At 43.8% G+C, this 14,559-nt stretch overlaps 1 protein-coding gene across 3 annotated transcripts in view; it reads left to right on the forward strand.

Annotated features, from left to right (window-relative positions):
* LOC126866326 (extracellular sulfatase SULF-1 homolog) overlaps positions 1–14,559 on the forward strand; it is a 78,218-nt gene that overhangs the window by 33,003 nt on the left and 30,656 nt on the right. For all 3 annotated transcript variants that reach the window (XM_050619780.1, XM_050619781.1, XM_050619778.1), the window contains exons 2-3: positions 10,263–10,579; positions 11,232–11,471. In XM_050619780.1, coding sequence (XP_050475737.1) covers positions 10,327–10,579; positions 11,232–11,471 — 493 coding nt within the window. In that variant the 5' untranslated portion in view covers positions 10,263–10,326. The remainder of the gene's footprint in view (positions 1–10,262; positions 10,580–11,231; positions 11,472–14,559) is intronic.

A 14,559-nucleotide genomic window follows, 5' to 3' on the forward strand; every position in this document is an offset into this window, starting at 1 on the left:
CAAAAATTTTTTTAATTTATGGCATTATTAAAACAGGTGCTCTCTCCTCGTTCGTGAAATTTACGTAAGACCTTCGAATTACGATTTTTTCAGACAAAGTCCCTGATAACGATGGAAAGTGTATAAGGCGTGGGATTTAAATGGGGTATATTAATCTTCTCTATGACTAATTGTCTTATTTCCTTGACTTTCCGAGACATTTGTACAGTAAAATTTTTCTTCGCCGTATTCACCTATGATTCCGAAGTTGTCGCTTTTACCGTTTCATCGGCCTCTTACAATTTTTCCTTACATTTCTAGTCTTTTTAACATTTTTCCATACATTTTAATATTCAAATCTAATTGCACTTTGAAAGTGAATAACGAGTGAAAAATTGACGTCCTTTTCAAAGTATATTCTCCGCAAAGGCAGAAGATGTCGGAGGAAACGCAACGCCCGCGATATTCGCGCATTACAAGTTAAAACGCAGGAACTCGAATGCGTGGGTTGATAAAGCAGCCGCCAAGCAGTCTAGCATTCTACACGGTTGCCTCTCGGTCCTCGTCTTGCCGAGGATCGTTCTCTCCTTTCACCCTTCGACTCGTCTGCCTTGGCTCGGCCGTCTGTCAACTTTGTCTTTCACTGTTTCTCCCCCGGTGAGGTTCACCCTTCGCTCTGGAACGTGCACGCACGCGAGTAAACAGCCACGTCGACTGCCACCCTTTTCTCCTCGTTAATTACGTGTCGCTAATTGTGCGTTATCCACTGCATCGAACCGCGACCTTTTCAGTTCTCGCCTGTCTCTTACCTTGCTGTCTTTCTCTCTCTCTCTCTCTCTCTTTACGTTCTCCGGTGATTACGATCTCGAATGTTGCTTCGGCGCGAAGTAATTGAGGAGAGCGACGGTAGATGACTTCTTTAGAAAGTAAGTCCTCCTCCGTACACGTGACTAATGTTGTTATTAATCGAGTTACGTAAAGGGAAATCGGAGGACGTTGAAGTAAAAAAAAAATCAGATAACTATTTCTTGAGTTTCCTTTCGCTAAAAGTGTGGTACACCCGCGAGATGGTGAACAGAGAAGAGGGACGAGCACTTGTGGAGATTACAGTTGGCAATAAAGTTGACGGATCCTCGCCTCTCCGGTTTCGTTCTCTCCTCCCTCCAAAAAAATTTCTGATTTATCTCGCCACGACGTTTAACCGGGAGAAAGCCGCCGGTTTTTATCTCGAACCCCTCGCGAGAACCGAGCGCAGCTTTCATTCAAACTCGGATCGTCCTTCGTGCTTCCGCGGAGAAGCGTACGCGTCCGCGCGATACGATCTCGATCTCGTCGTGCTCGAGAAAACCGTGTGCCCCCACCGGAGAATCTTTCCCTCGAAATCTCTGGCCTCTTCGTCCCGAGAACAATAACTGCCCGTGCGGAGGTTGCTTCGTGAGAGCCTTCGTTGTTTCTCATTTTCACGCTCCCCGAACACCTCGTATCCTCCTATTGGTTCACCCTCCATTTATTTTTTCGACGACCCCGCGTCTACACTCCGCTGTACTTCTTTCGAAGTTTAAGGTACATTCATATCCGAGGAGAGTTGCAATTTCTGAAATTTATCTGCGAAATTTCATTCGTTTTATTATCAAACTCGTTACTCCTGTGGCATATTTATCAGGACATTTATTAACACCAATAGCTTGTAACTTATGATTTGTAAAATTGTACTAATAATATTAGCTGAATCGTGTACGAGATCTCAGGGATCAAAAACATATAATTCTTGTAAATGTTCGATCGACACCAATGCTGTATAAAATTCATTCAAGTACAAGAAACGAAGTGTGCATTCAGACCGGTTGATATGCGAGCAAACCAGAAATGTAAATAAACGCAGTGCATATAAATAAATGTAAATTTATATAAACAGAAATTACGATACGTTTCAATTTTGAAGTTATTTATAGCGCGAGAGCGGCGTCTGAATGGAAACTCGTAGGGAAAACCGTGCGGCGTGCAGCTCCTTAATATCGCGTAATTCTCCCTGCAGCGAGTAACTTAAGACCAGTGAACCAGACAAACTGAACGAATTCTCGGAATTAATAAAATTGCGATCATCGGGTCACGATTAAATTTCTTTTTTTTTTTTCGAGTCGCCTCGTTTCCAGTGCCGTCATTACATTAATAAATGCAAACGGCCGAAGGTCTGAAAGTAGCGAGGCAAATGATGAATAATTGTTGCCTCGCTTGCACGTTGCGAATTAAATCGCGCGACAGCGCAATAAACAATCACCGAGAGTGCATGCGGGAATGCGCGGCACGAATCTAAATGTGGTTTCCAAAGGATCAAAACGAACGTTGCTGTTACGTTAATTGTTTTAACATCTCTTCCTATTGAATCAGCATGTCGAATCGTCGCGGAGAGCATTGTGCTTCTTTTGAGAATTCATATAATTAATCCGGGTGCTTTTTGGGCCATTTTTTAGAGAATCGTATTTTTCTATTAGAAAGGAATTCCTATTTTCTTAGAAAATTTTTCATTGAGAAATTCCTGATTAACAAATTTCTTTTATTAGAAACTTCTTTATTAGAGAACTTTTGTTCTGGGAAACTTTTTATTAGAAAATTTGTGTATCGAAAAAGTTTCCTCTTACGGATTTGCCTGCTAAGAAATTTTCTAAATTAAATTGAATTTCAGAAAAATATGGAACAACCGTTATTGTGTGTGATATAATTCTATACTAAAGATATTTTTAAAACGTTCTCTTTCTCGATCGTAACGAAAGCAAGAGCGGACGATAAAAAGTTAGAAGAGGGTTAACGAAGGAACCCGTGCGATTTCCAAGCGGATACAGGAAGCGGCCATCACACACCGAGGCCGCGAGTGCGTGTCGCGGCGCGCGTAAATGTGCGATGTGGGACAGGAAGTTTCCCTTCTGTTCGAATTCGTCGAACACGACGCTGGTATCTTTAGAATTCTCGCGGATGTAATCTTTACGTGACGCATCGCGTTGCGGGATATTTATGACGTGGTCGTTCCAGGATAGATTATTCGAAGAGCGCACTTTCTCTCGAGAGTGTTATTTCGATGATTATGGTTATACAGTTGTCGTAAAGTTTCGTTGTAACGTTAGACAGGATAATTTAGAGGATATAGTTCTGTTATGTGTATACTATTACTCCTAAGTTGTGAATTATGAATGTTATCGATGAGGAAGATCATAGTAATTTCAAGACAGTGAACGTAAGATGATAGTAATTTCGTTCGACTAAGTATCAAGATGTTGCTCCTCGATGAACCATAGAGGATTATGGAAATAATCTGTTCTAATTTCTGAACTGTCAGTTTCTTGCTGATGCCAGCTAAAGTTCGTCTTTCACGCTCGCTATGACACTCGAAAATTTGGGTCTGTTCATCGCACATATGGCGACCAGATCCACGGAAGTACAAATGTCTGCGAAGTGTTCGACACACATTCGAATATCTGGAAAAGACAGGGACTATCGCCGGTATCATAGGTCGTTGTCTCGTTAGAAAAACGAGACCCTTGATTTCTCTAGAGGAATGTACCTTGGGTTCTATGTGAAAGCCGAAGCCGAGCTTACGATGTCCTCTTAACGTCTTCATCGAAAATAAAAATGCTTTACGAGCCACACTATCATTTTAAACGCAAAGGAAAGACTCTACTACATATATCAATTCTATCCTGGTTGATATATCCTTTGCGATTCTACGCTCTCCTCGAAGGTACCACATTTACAATTTTCTCCGTTCACAATTTCTCTCCGTCGATTTTAAGTTCGATTTTACAGCTTCCATCTCCTTGAGTTCTCCATTCAACGAGAAACCGAAGAATACCTCGTACAAGTCAGTTACGTGCGACTTTGATACATTCGCGGTGCAGTATTCGCAGAAACCAGTATTTCTGCATCGTACTGGGCGTGCAATAAGATCGGACAGGAATATTCAAACGAGCTTGCTGGAACGAGTGGCACGATTCAATATACCAGGGGCCGGACAAACCGTCTAATACCTCGAACAAGACGTTCGACGTGAGGCAACAGGAATACACGCAGGATAATCTTCGATTTCCATATTCTTTTGTGGCTCGAATATCCTTGGCAATGAAGAACCGCGATTTTTTTTTGCAGTGAGTTAAGTACCGTTAACGGGGTAACCAGCCGCGAGGCAATTTCTGCGCGGTCGATCGGTGACTTCGACGGGTCATCGTCGCTCCTCGATCCTCCATGCCGGGTGTTAACGACTGGACCGTACTGGGTGCAGCTTCGTGCGGAGAACAGATGCACCGAAGTTCGATTGCAGGGTCGATGGACATCGACGCACACGTCGTGTTGCGTAAAGTCGAAACGCGCGACTGCACGCCGCAGCCACATTATCTGATTGCGCTGAATTCAGTCCGCGTTCGTTCCTACTGTTCTCTGTCCAGGAAATGACGTCAGAGATCGCATATCGGGAGCGAGGCTCGATCAGAATTTACTCGCTGCTTTGCCTATCTCTATTTTTCCCCAAGATAATCTTTATCGAGGAAAATATGTAAATATATATTAGGTGGTCGAATAAAATGTTAAATTTATATGCTAAGAAAAATGAGCCTCTCGGAAATCAAACTGATTCTTTTTAAATGTCTTCTGTAGGCCGTAAAACAGATTGTATAACAAACTATACGTATAGCCAGTTTTTGATCGCTTATTGTTCTGTGATCATAAAATATATCACGAAGAGTATAAACGCATCGCGACACGAGATTATTCGACCACATTATACTTTTGGAAAGGCGATCAATCACTCGCCTTGATCGTAATTGGTTTAACAAGAAAGAAAGACGAGGGTATGTAGATATATGGTCATTGTATTGACGGGTGATATAATTCAGAGATGTATAGGCTAATAAGAAACCTTTACAAGCAAGAAAGTACGAGCAGAATCGATCAGGTATCGAGACTGCGGAACGAATCATTTTCCTCTCGATGTTCCGCGTTAGAAATTGTTTCGATCGGCGTTATTACGATTCCCTGCTGTTAGCACATCCAAGGCAGGCAAGACATTCCCATCGTTGGAGAATCCCAATCGACAGGGTCTGATGATAGGCTGGAAGGATCGTCGACTCTCGTAACGTCGAGACGAGGATTAGACCATTTGCGGTTTGCAATTGGCCGCGGCTCGTCGAGCAAATAACAAGTCGGTGAACGTTCGCGATTATCACGCGTATGAAACACGTGCATATATCGAAGACCATCTCTAGATTGTCGATTCGAATCCTCTAGATTCTCATTTGCGTCTCGATGATTGAAACTGCATAGCTCTTTGTTCCCTTGCGATTCTATGACATTACGGAGCAGGATTTTTGTCTATCGTTATTAAAGAATTGATTGTATCAAGTCTTACAGGCATCATAGAGTTAGATACTTGATTTCGTTGATAAAGTTCCATACTTCATTTCCAACGTTAAATAAAAATGTACGACATCAACGATATATATCTTCTAATTCGATCAGCCAAGCGAGGAACAATACAAATCTCAGAACAAGTTTTCATACAGCGTCAAGTTTCATCAGCATCGCTGATGGCATTGATAATACTACAGATAGGTAATGTATATTCGACTATGATTAAATCTGCTCCATAACTTTTCAAAAATTGGAACGAGACCATTAAACTTTTACTCTCGTTGAGCTCGCTGATTAAATTACCTGGAACGGTTTATTATTTCAATCGTACAGCTTCTCATTCATACTCCTTTTGAACTCTCTGACTGAATTATATTACCGGCAGTTTATTATACCAAAGGGAAGAATTCTTATAACACGATTTGCGAACAAGACGCAATTTCCGATTCTGCAACTACCGTCGTTTCATTCATTCAACGTTTGCATACGCATATGCCGTGGATGGATTCCCTGGGCGAGTGCAGGAGGTCGCGTTTCAGCGTGCTTCTCCCCATGCAGGCCGCCACGTACACGGCCAGATACGTGATTTTCGCTCGCATCCCGGCCAAGCCGGTGTACGTGTGTGTATCTCTGTGGGTCGCGTGTGATCGTTATCGTGATCAACGGCACGATCGTTTAGTTGCCCGTAAATTTCGCAGCGCTTCCTACGCGCGCGCCACAAACACACCACCTCGAATGAATATTCAGCCAGGTCCTCGGAAGAGTCCCGACCTACAGACAGAGAATCGACCTACACTAAGCGGCGTCGTGGAACGTGTCGCGTCGCAGGTTTACACGCGGGCAACGAATACGTAACATCCGTTTTACCTGCGACCTACTCCGCCCGTATATAGTGTACATCTGTCGATGGCCTCTGCGAGAGCCCACCCACGCCACCTTTCAGCGTGCTAGCGCGTACGTAAATTACGTTCCTGATGGAAGCATCTTTCATTCGCGAACAGGAAGATCGGACGTGACTCTATACGCAGGGAATAGGAACGAAGACGACTCTGTACGTATACGTGTACACTACGCGAAGCGAATGTAAACGAGCATGCATTTAGAGTGCTCGACTCGTCAGAATCGCTCGGAGAGCAAATACGTGCGTTACTTACGATCGAGTCTGGATTAGGTCTGCGTTGGATGACGAATCATCGAGGAATGACATGATGTTAAAGATAGATGCAGACGAGCGATCTTTTTCGTAATGAACATTGTCACAGTGATTAGGTAGTGTTATTGCACAGAAAATGGCAAAATTACCATAATTTCCAGATATGTAACTATTGTATAAATAATAGGTACACTCTTGTTCAGAAGTTGTACGAGACGCGTGTTACTTTCAAGCATAAGCTGCAATAAAATAGATTCCTCGGGGAATCGGGACTCGTTTCCTGTTTCTGCGACTACACGTCGCCGAGTACGACTCCCTGCACGGCCATGTAGTTACTCAATTGCTGTGCTTGCGAAACAAACGGAGAGATTATTGTTTTACTATTCTTAGTCACCTCGTCGTGCTCTGGTCGCACGAGCCCTGCGACAACTGAAAATATATGGAGTTCAGTGCATTGGTAGCTAACGTTTTGCCACTGGAGACCACTGCAATATCATTGTTGGATCTACGTACCAGCGACCCAAAATACCGTCGTAATTTGGACCAGTGAATCTGGGCCTCTTTTTTATAAGAAGAAGGATAAATGTTCTACGTACACAGATGACCAGATTCATAGGATAATGTGAAGCTCTCTGGATGCAGATGAGTTTCTCGTTAAAACTCCCCCTCCTGTATCTGCTCCTTCTATGAAAGTTTCAGGCCAGGACCCGGACCTAATTCGACATACAACCAGCTAACTGAGAGGGTACCTCTTTATCAAAAGTTCTGACGTCAGTATCCTCCTTCCTTTGCCTCTCCATCTTCATCGAGGGATTTTTCATTCCTTGAACTTTCGTAAATTAATCGACGTCCACATGACCAATTACCAGGATGATAAATTACATAATGTATCGCGACAGGTTTCTCTTGGCGAATCGGATGAAAGGTGTTCTTGAGAAAGTTGAAGAAAGAGGAATATTGTTTCTTGAACGTTCGACAGACCCACTCCATATATTCTGTTCTTATTTGCCTACCTGATTCAGTCGGCAAAGGTGATTATCAATTAGCGGTAATTAATGCGGGATTCAAGACACCGAATCGGCCGTGACATGGCTTTCTGATATCCTCTCAGCCGCCTTCAGACACGCGGATCTAACTTCAGAGGAGCTGTTCTCGCTAATTAACGATACATAATGTTGTCGTTTGTTCGTTGATCTTTTTGGAGAAATTTCTTTTTAAATGTAACAGGAAAACAAATGAAAGACGGGAAGTTTTATTGAAGCGGATAGCTGGTATTTCGAGGAATCTCTTGCTTTATCGTTCTTCTCGTGCACGGAACTGTTGCTCACCGTGAGATACTGTTCACCAGATGGCTACGTAAAGATGAAATCTCGCTTTCTCTGATCTATGTAGACTTCGCGTGATCTTACGTGAACTTTACGTGAACTTATTCTGAGTTATACAAGGTGCGGTAACAATTCTAAGAATATTAGCTTGAAATACTGCGTTAATATCTTCTTCTTCGTTGAATTCTTCGTGGTGGGTCAAAGATAAATTCGACATTCGCTAGGACAATTGGAAAAGTTTTTCGGTCAGAAGGGACAGCAACAGAGGGTATCGTTCCTTATTCGAGTCGCGTTGTGGATACATCGAGGACAGAGTGGCACGTATCGAGAAATTTAATAAAAGGCCGTATTTCCCCGGAAATAGGTCGAGGAAGGGGGAAAAGATCGCGACGCGAATACCACGATCGTCGCGAAAAAGTCTTCCCGTTTCCACGAGATCCGTGGGAACCCGTTCGAACCGGATCGTAAATTTACTCGCTGCTCAGTTATCCGCATCCATATTCCACTTCCTGCCCTAAAACGTCGGCCTTCCATTCTTCCACGCTGATCGATCGGAATCGCGGTCACTCTTAAAAGCGATCCTGAAATATCTTCTACTACTCGTAACTTATGGATTATACTCGAAAAACGAATGAAAACGCTTGATATTTCAAAAGTTTCTTGGCTACGTGAGGTGGTTTCGAATAAAGACGATGGTCTTGATGGGGTAAGTGTAGGACTATTTCAGTCAACGTACGTAGTTTGCTTTGTAATTCGAGCCTGGGTGTGAGCAATTTTCAAATCCTTTACGTTTGCAAACAAATTATTGGTGGCGTGATGAACAACGAAATACGTATATTGTGTGGATTGACGGTCGTAATTGTTTATGCGAATATAATTTCCACTCATCAAAAGGAAAATTTATTCAACTAGTAACAACTCTCGCTTGTAATTATCATAATTCATTTGCGTGTGCATTTATTGCTTCATTTCTACGATTCATTGTGTTGTGTATTTTGTTAGTTCTTGTATATATATAAAATCGCTTCGCTGATTCGAATACTCTTACCATACAATTATTTCAATCGTTTTCTCATTTTTGATATTTTTCCTTGCCGAAGATTGGATTTTAATACGTCCAAGTTTATATGACTTAAATAACCATGCTATATGAAATATGAAGGGAAGACGATCGACCTGCCTAATAGAAAATGATCAAGCACAAGTGTTCAATGTTTCCTCAAGATAATTCAATATCCAAGTTCGCCCACGTTCGCGCGATAACATCCATCATGTTAGATATACCTTGAGCCGGTAACTGTCCCACCATCCTGAAAAGTGTGTATGTATAGCGCGCGAAAGAAGCAGCGTTGATTTAAGCGTCTGCCACAATTCACCGCATGAAACACGGATAATTCAGGTGCTAACGACTATTTACGAGGCGGTCGATCGTTCGCGAAATGTCTGCCGGGTGGAATGCGACGGAGGGTTGCCATAAAACCCCAACTATCCGATTATGGTTGCGCTGTGCGCGCGGCTTGTAGCCTGGTTCGGTCGCGTCCATTCTTTTTTACATCTTTCATCTTTCGTTCTCGAGGCTTTGCAAGACCTTGCTCGCCCTGGCTCTCTACCGTTCGCCTTCTAGTCTTTAGTTACGGGGATCACGTCCCGCTTCGCATTCGCTTCGAATATTCGATAGAGCTACGTTCCATTATGACTGAAACCACGGCTAATAGCGGCACTGTTGGTTAATTGTTTCGCACGGCGTTGCACGATCCGGTTCGTCGAGTTATTGGCAATAATTAGCGGACGCGTAGCTTGCTACTCGATCCCGAGGCATTGAGCTGTTACGCAATCCGTTTCGGTCGCGCAAGAATTTCAGCCCTGAGCGATTCAGCTACCATCATGCGATCTTCCTGTGTGGCACGGCTACCAGCGGACTTAATTGTCCCGTTTCATGGGCCGTGTTTTTCGCTAAAACCTATCCCTTCTTTCAGAGGATCGAGCATGATTACTAGAGCGAGACTCATGGCTAGATAGGATTCAAAGTCCGATCGAAATCGATCGCTTCAGGCTATGGAGGAACCACTTCTCGCTATGTCGTTTAATAACGCTCCTCACCGTGTTCAGCATAGGGAAAGTGTTTCCGAATCGGCGATTAATCTCGAACGAACTATGACACTCATATAGATATCGGTAATTTTGGTGGAAATTCTAAACCACTGACTAAGCGATCGTCGTAGTCGATGTTACTTAATGAAAAGAAATTAATTGACAAGCAAAGAATGAAAAGGTTTATCAGGGTATATAGCAACATCGTTGAAGCTTAGAGTACGGTCACTAGACTACACAAAAGACCTATCGACTTGCTATCCAATCAACGTCACAGGCAAAACTGTTCATTAACGTAAGACACGCCCCGCTTGTTACAGCAACAGACCGCCATGATATGACACTCGATTGAGAGGAAGAGCGTGCAACCGACGACCAGCCACCATGAGGAAGTTACTACAGTTTTTGGTGGTGCTATTGTTGGGTGTCAATGCCAGGCGAACGGACGCGAACGCCCCTGTCGATGACGTTTACGGCGGCCAGCGTCGTGGTGGCTCCCTCCACAAGACTAATTACAACAACGGGAACAACAATTACAATTCTCAGTCCAACTCACCCTATCTGCCGTACCAGCAACCCAGAGAAAGGAAGCCGAACATAGTGCTGATTCTGACGGACGACCAGGATGTGGAACTTGGTTAGCTTCGTTTTATTACCACCTTTATCGTTACTTCGTTTCGCCTTCTGTCACCTTCACAATCTTTATTTCTTCAGTATAGCCAATTAGCCAATAACGATTTCCTCGCACCTAACTACATAGACATATTCTTATCGATATTTTTCAATCATTCGTAGTCATATTCTGATTACAATACATTCACACATACATTCATACACACATCTTTTCCTGACAGATAGATATTATTTTTATTTTCACCTTCTTAACAACCCGTACTGTACAAAAAACCGTGTAAGAAGGAAGTACTTATTCGTAGATATGAAACTTTCGATGAATAATCGTATCTATATTTTTATGATCGCATTAGATCTATCCAACAGAAATATTCAGCTCAGCCTTCTTTTCTACTCTGCATGGTATGTGTAAACCTTCAAAAACATTTACAAGATTACGCGTGCCCAACAATAACTTTAACAGTCCGCCCGAAAGGATCGTATTAAAGAAAGAAAAAAATGAAATTCAATCACGATCCGACCGGTATTTCTCCGAAAACGTAACCTGCTCCTCATGGAAAAAGAAAGATCCCCCTATCTATCTTTCGATCCTTGCCCGAAGAGTTCTTTTTCGAGGCTCCTTCTGATCGTGTGTTGCGGTTGGTCCAATCCCTCAGGTTCGCTGAACTTCATGCCACGGACCCTAAGGCGAATAAGGGACGAGGGAGCCGAGCTGAGACACGCATACGTGACCACTCCTATGTGTTGTCCAAGCAGGAGCTCCTTGCTGACCGGCCGTTACGTTCACAATCACGAGGTCTTCACGAACAACGACAACTGCAGCAGCCCGCAGTGGCAACGAGATCACGAGCCTCACTCCTTCGCCGCTTACCTGAGCAACGCAGGATATCGTACAGGTGAGTACTCGTCACGATGAACCACCTTAACCGCTTTTCACCCTTCTCGATGACAGAACCTAACCGTGCATGTGGCTCTACCATCTCAGACACGCTGCACTGGTCAGAAAAAGAGTCACGCGATCGGGTTCAGCCGTTGGACGCGTTTCTTAGCCAGGGAATCGACGATACGATCTCGTGCTATCAGCTCGTAGATAATTCAGACGATTGGTAGCTGTCCACGGACGTTTAGTCGTCTAGAGATATCGCAGGGGAATTATTTATCGACCAGTATCCTTCGTTACGTGGCGCGACTTCCTAATGACGTCCAGATACTACATCGAAGTTTAAACGGAGACGTTTAACGAGGCCGACTAGCGAAGCTGCAAGTGGTACCACGCAGCGGCGAGTTGATTGATCCCTGACACCGCGAAATCAGAGAATCTGGCCACCTTCAATTGAAATGCTTATACTTAGTTCGTCTTGTTCGCTCGTAATTGGAGTCAAGTACGTTCGACACGATAAATCCTCGTTGCATAAGCAATTATCGCAACGGGGCAAGTCTACTCGCTACTGGGACTTTTTCAATTGAGACAGAAGATCGGAAAGCTTCTACTGCACACGTATAAAATGCCATCCACTTCTGCGCGTATAATCGCGGTTATAAAAACACGAATGAAAATAAGAATGCCACGGCAAATCCGCAGCATGGTTACACGTTTTATCTTCTCGACTGGCGGTGATTCTGGTTTCGCGAGGGTAATTATGTACCGAGCGAGACACTCGCAGCCCGTTGCAAGGTAGACGTAACGAATATGGCAACGAATTCCCGTAGAATTTCTCGAGGTTCGATCTCGCCGGGCGAGTTGTTGGTCCGCGTTCGTCGAGTCCGCAATTGTGTGTGCTCCTCCCCTCCTGGTTCGCTATCCAGGCGTATCTTGGCCGGTTGCTGAGAGAGAAAGAGAGAAAGAGAGAAAGGGCCGAAGCCTAGGGAGGGAAACTCTCTACGGGGCCAAAAACGGTTGCAACATGTTCATAGAGCGTTGGATTGCATCGAGAGCGGTCGATCGATCATCGGAGAACAATAATTCAGGAACCGACGGCGGATTGAATGCAGATGAATCGCGACGGTGCATCGATTGTTTGCATTGTTCGCTAGTTACAGCGTCCGGGCTTGTGCGTGGTCCTCATCGACGGCGTCGCGATGATGCGTCCTCGATGGACGAGGAGGAGGCTCGATACAATTACCAATCGGTATCGAGGGTCCAGGGTAGGCGGACTAAAGTCTGGTCGGGATTTTTTTGAAAGGACGCCCGATGATCGGGAACGATCGATTAAACGATGAATCGAACTCTCCACCATACATCTCACGCTTCTAACCAAGCATGATCTTGAGTTCTATTCGAGGCAGAAATTGAGAGGCCGAAGAATACACCGCCGACACCTAATGTCGTTGGTCTTTTTTGGAGAATTTCACCGAAGGCACGGTCGGGAGTTATCTGGTTCGAATCGTCTGGTAAGGTTTCACGAACAGAGGAGGCTTCTCATCAGCTGCAGCTGTTTACAGACACCTTTTTGCAAGCCTGAAAGCGATCCCGGTGTGCTTTAGCGTCTCGAGATGAATCGATTTCGGGGCAACAACGAGATTTCGACCGGCTGATGGCCGATCGGCTAATCGAGGGAATGCGAGCTTCTCAGCCATCTGCGTCTACCGTGAAATTCTCGTTGATTTATCGGCAGAATTCCAAGGAATTCTAAATCTTGGAACAATAAAATTGCTCCGGTTAGTAATCGTTCGCGTGAAAACGAGTGTCCAGAGATAGTCAGACCGAAGAGATGAAAGTAACGAGATGTAACCGTTCTGAGATAAGCATTTCTAGTTTCCAGAGAGGCAGAGAGGAAGAGTTTAAAACACTGAAGAACACTTGTAATACGAAGGAAGAGGACGTTTGACCTCTCGACGGTAACTGATTAAAGTTTTATCTTTCTAGCCTACTTGGCCGTATACTTATCTCCAAATCTCCCGGAGACTTCCAATTACGCCCGGAATTACTTTACGCTCTTTACCTTTCGCGGATTCATTATAAGAAATTACAGCGGACAGTTACTCGTTTTACGTTCTTAATACTCGATTTAATAACCGATCTACGTACCGAGCGAAAAGCTTTACTCCCAGCGATAAGCAACGCTGAAGGCAATCACCGTCTCCTACCTGTTTCACGTGTTCCATGTTTATTCCTTTCGTTCGTGTTTCCAAACGGTCCGGTCGCCGCAATTCCGTCCTGCTTGTCGAGCCTATTTTGGGAAACATGCAAATTACCTCAAAGAAATATTTCTCCTTGAGTCTCTCTACGAGTGGAATATACATATACATATATATATATCTTTTTTCGTGCTACCAATCCTCTAAAAATACGTTCCCCTTAAATTATTCCGCGATATATTTGAAAGAAGATGAAATACCGTTATGGAAACAATCTTTTTTCTGACGTGATTCTTTATTAACCCATTCAGGGCCCAGTATTTTTTAGACTTTGAGAGACACTAGCTTTTGCCAATGATTAATAGCAGCAGCATCTTTTCTGATAGTATCTGTTGTGCGCTAATTTTCTTAAAAATCTTCCCTGAAACTTTTCTCTAGTTTAAACTGACGGGAGCTTAAGACGTGGACTTGTAAAAAGAAAGATTTATAAAACTTGTAAAAATTCGAGGGCTTATCTTCTGCCGCGATACATTGTATCCGTTGTATACTGGTAACAATACAAACAGAAGAAAAATTCACCATTACGTAAATCCACGGAAAGCCACTATCGGCTACTCCAAGCGTCCTTTAAAGGCGTATCGCGTTCACCGAACAGGATCTTATAAATTAGACCAAGCTTTCATCGTATCTCAGCCGGAGTGTGCATAGATCCCGTGAGAGGCTATCTGGTTGGAAGATTATTCGCGAAAGTAGCCCCAACGTGCATTCGAATCCCCTTCGCAAACATAGTCTTGGTCGTCGTCGATCACCGAGGGAGTACACAAGAAAAGAGATCACGACCGGTAAAGGAACGCGAGTGGAGACAAAAATCTTCTCACGATCGTGACAGTTCGACCCTTCGATGGG

Source organism: Bombus huntii, chromosome 6 (assembly GCF_024542735.1).
Source record: "Bombus huntii isolate Logan2020A chromosome 6, iyBomHunt1.1, whole genome shotgun sequence".
NCBI classification, from domain to species: Eukaryota; Metazoa; Arthropoda; class Insecta; order Hymenoptera; family Apidae; genus Bombus; species Bombus huntii.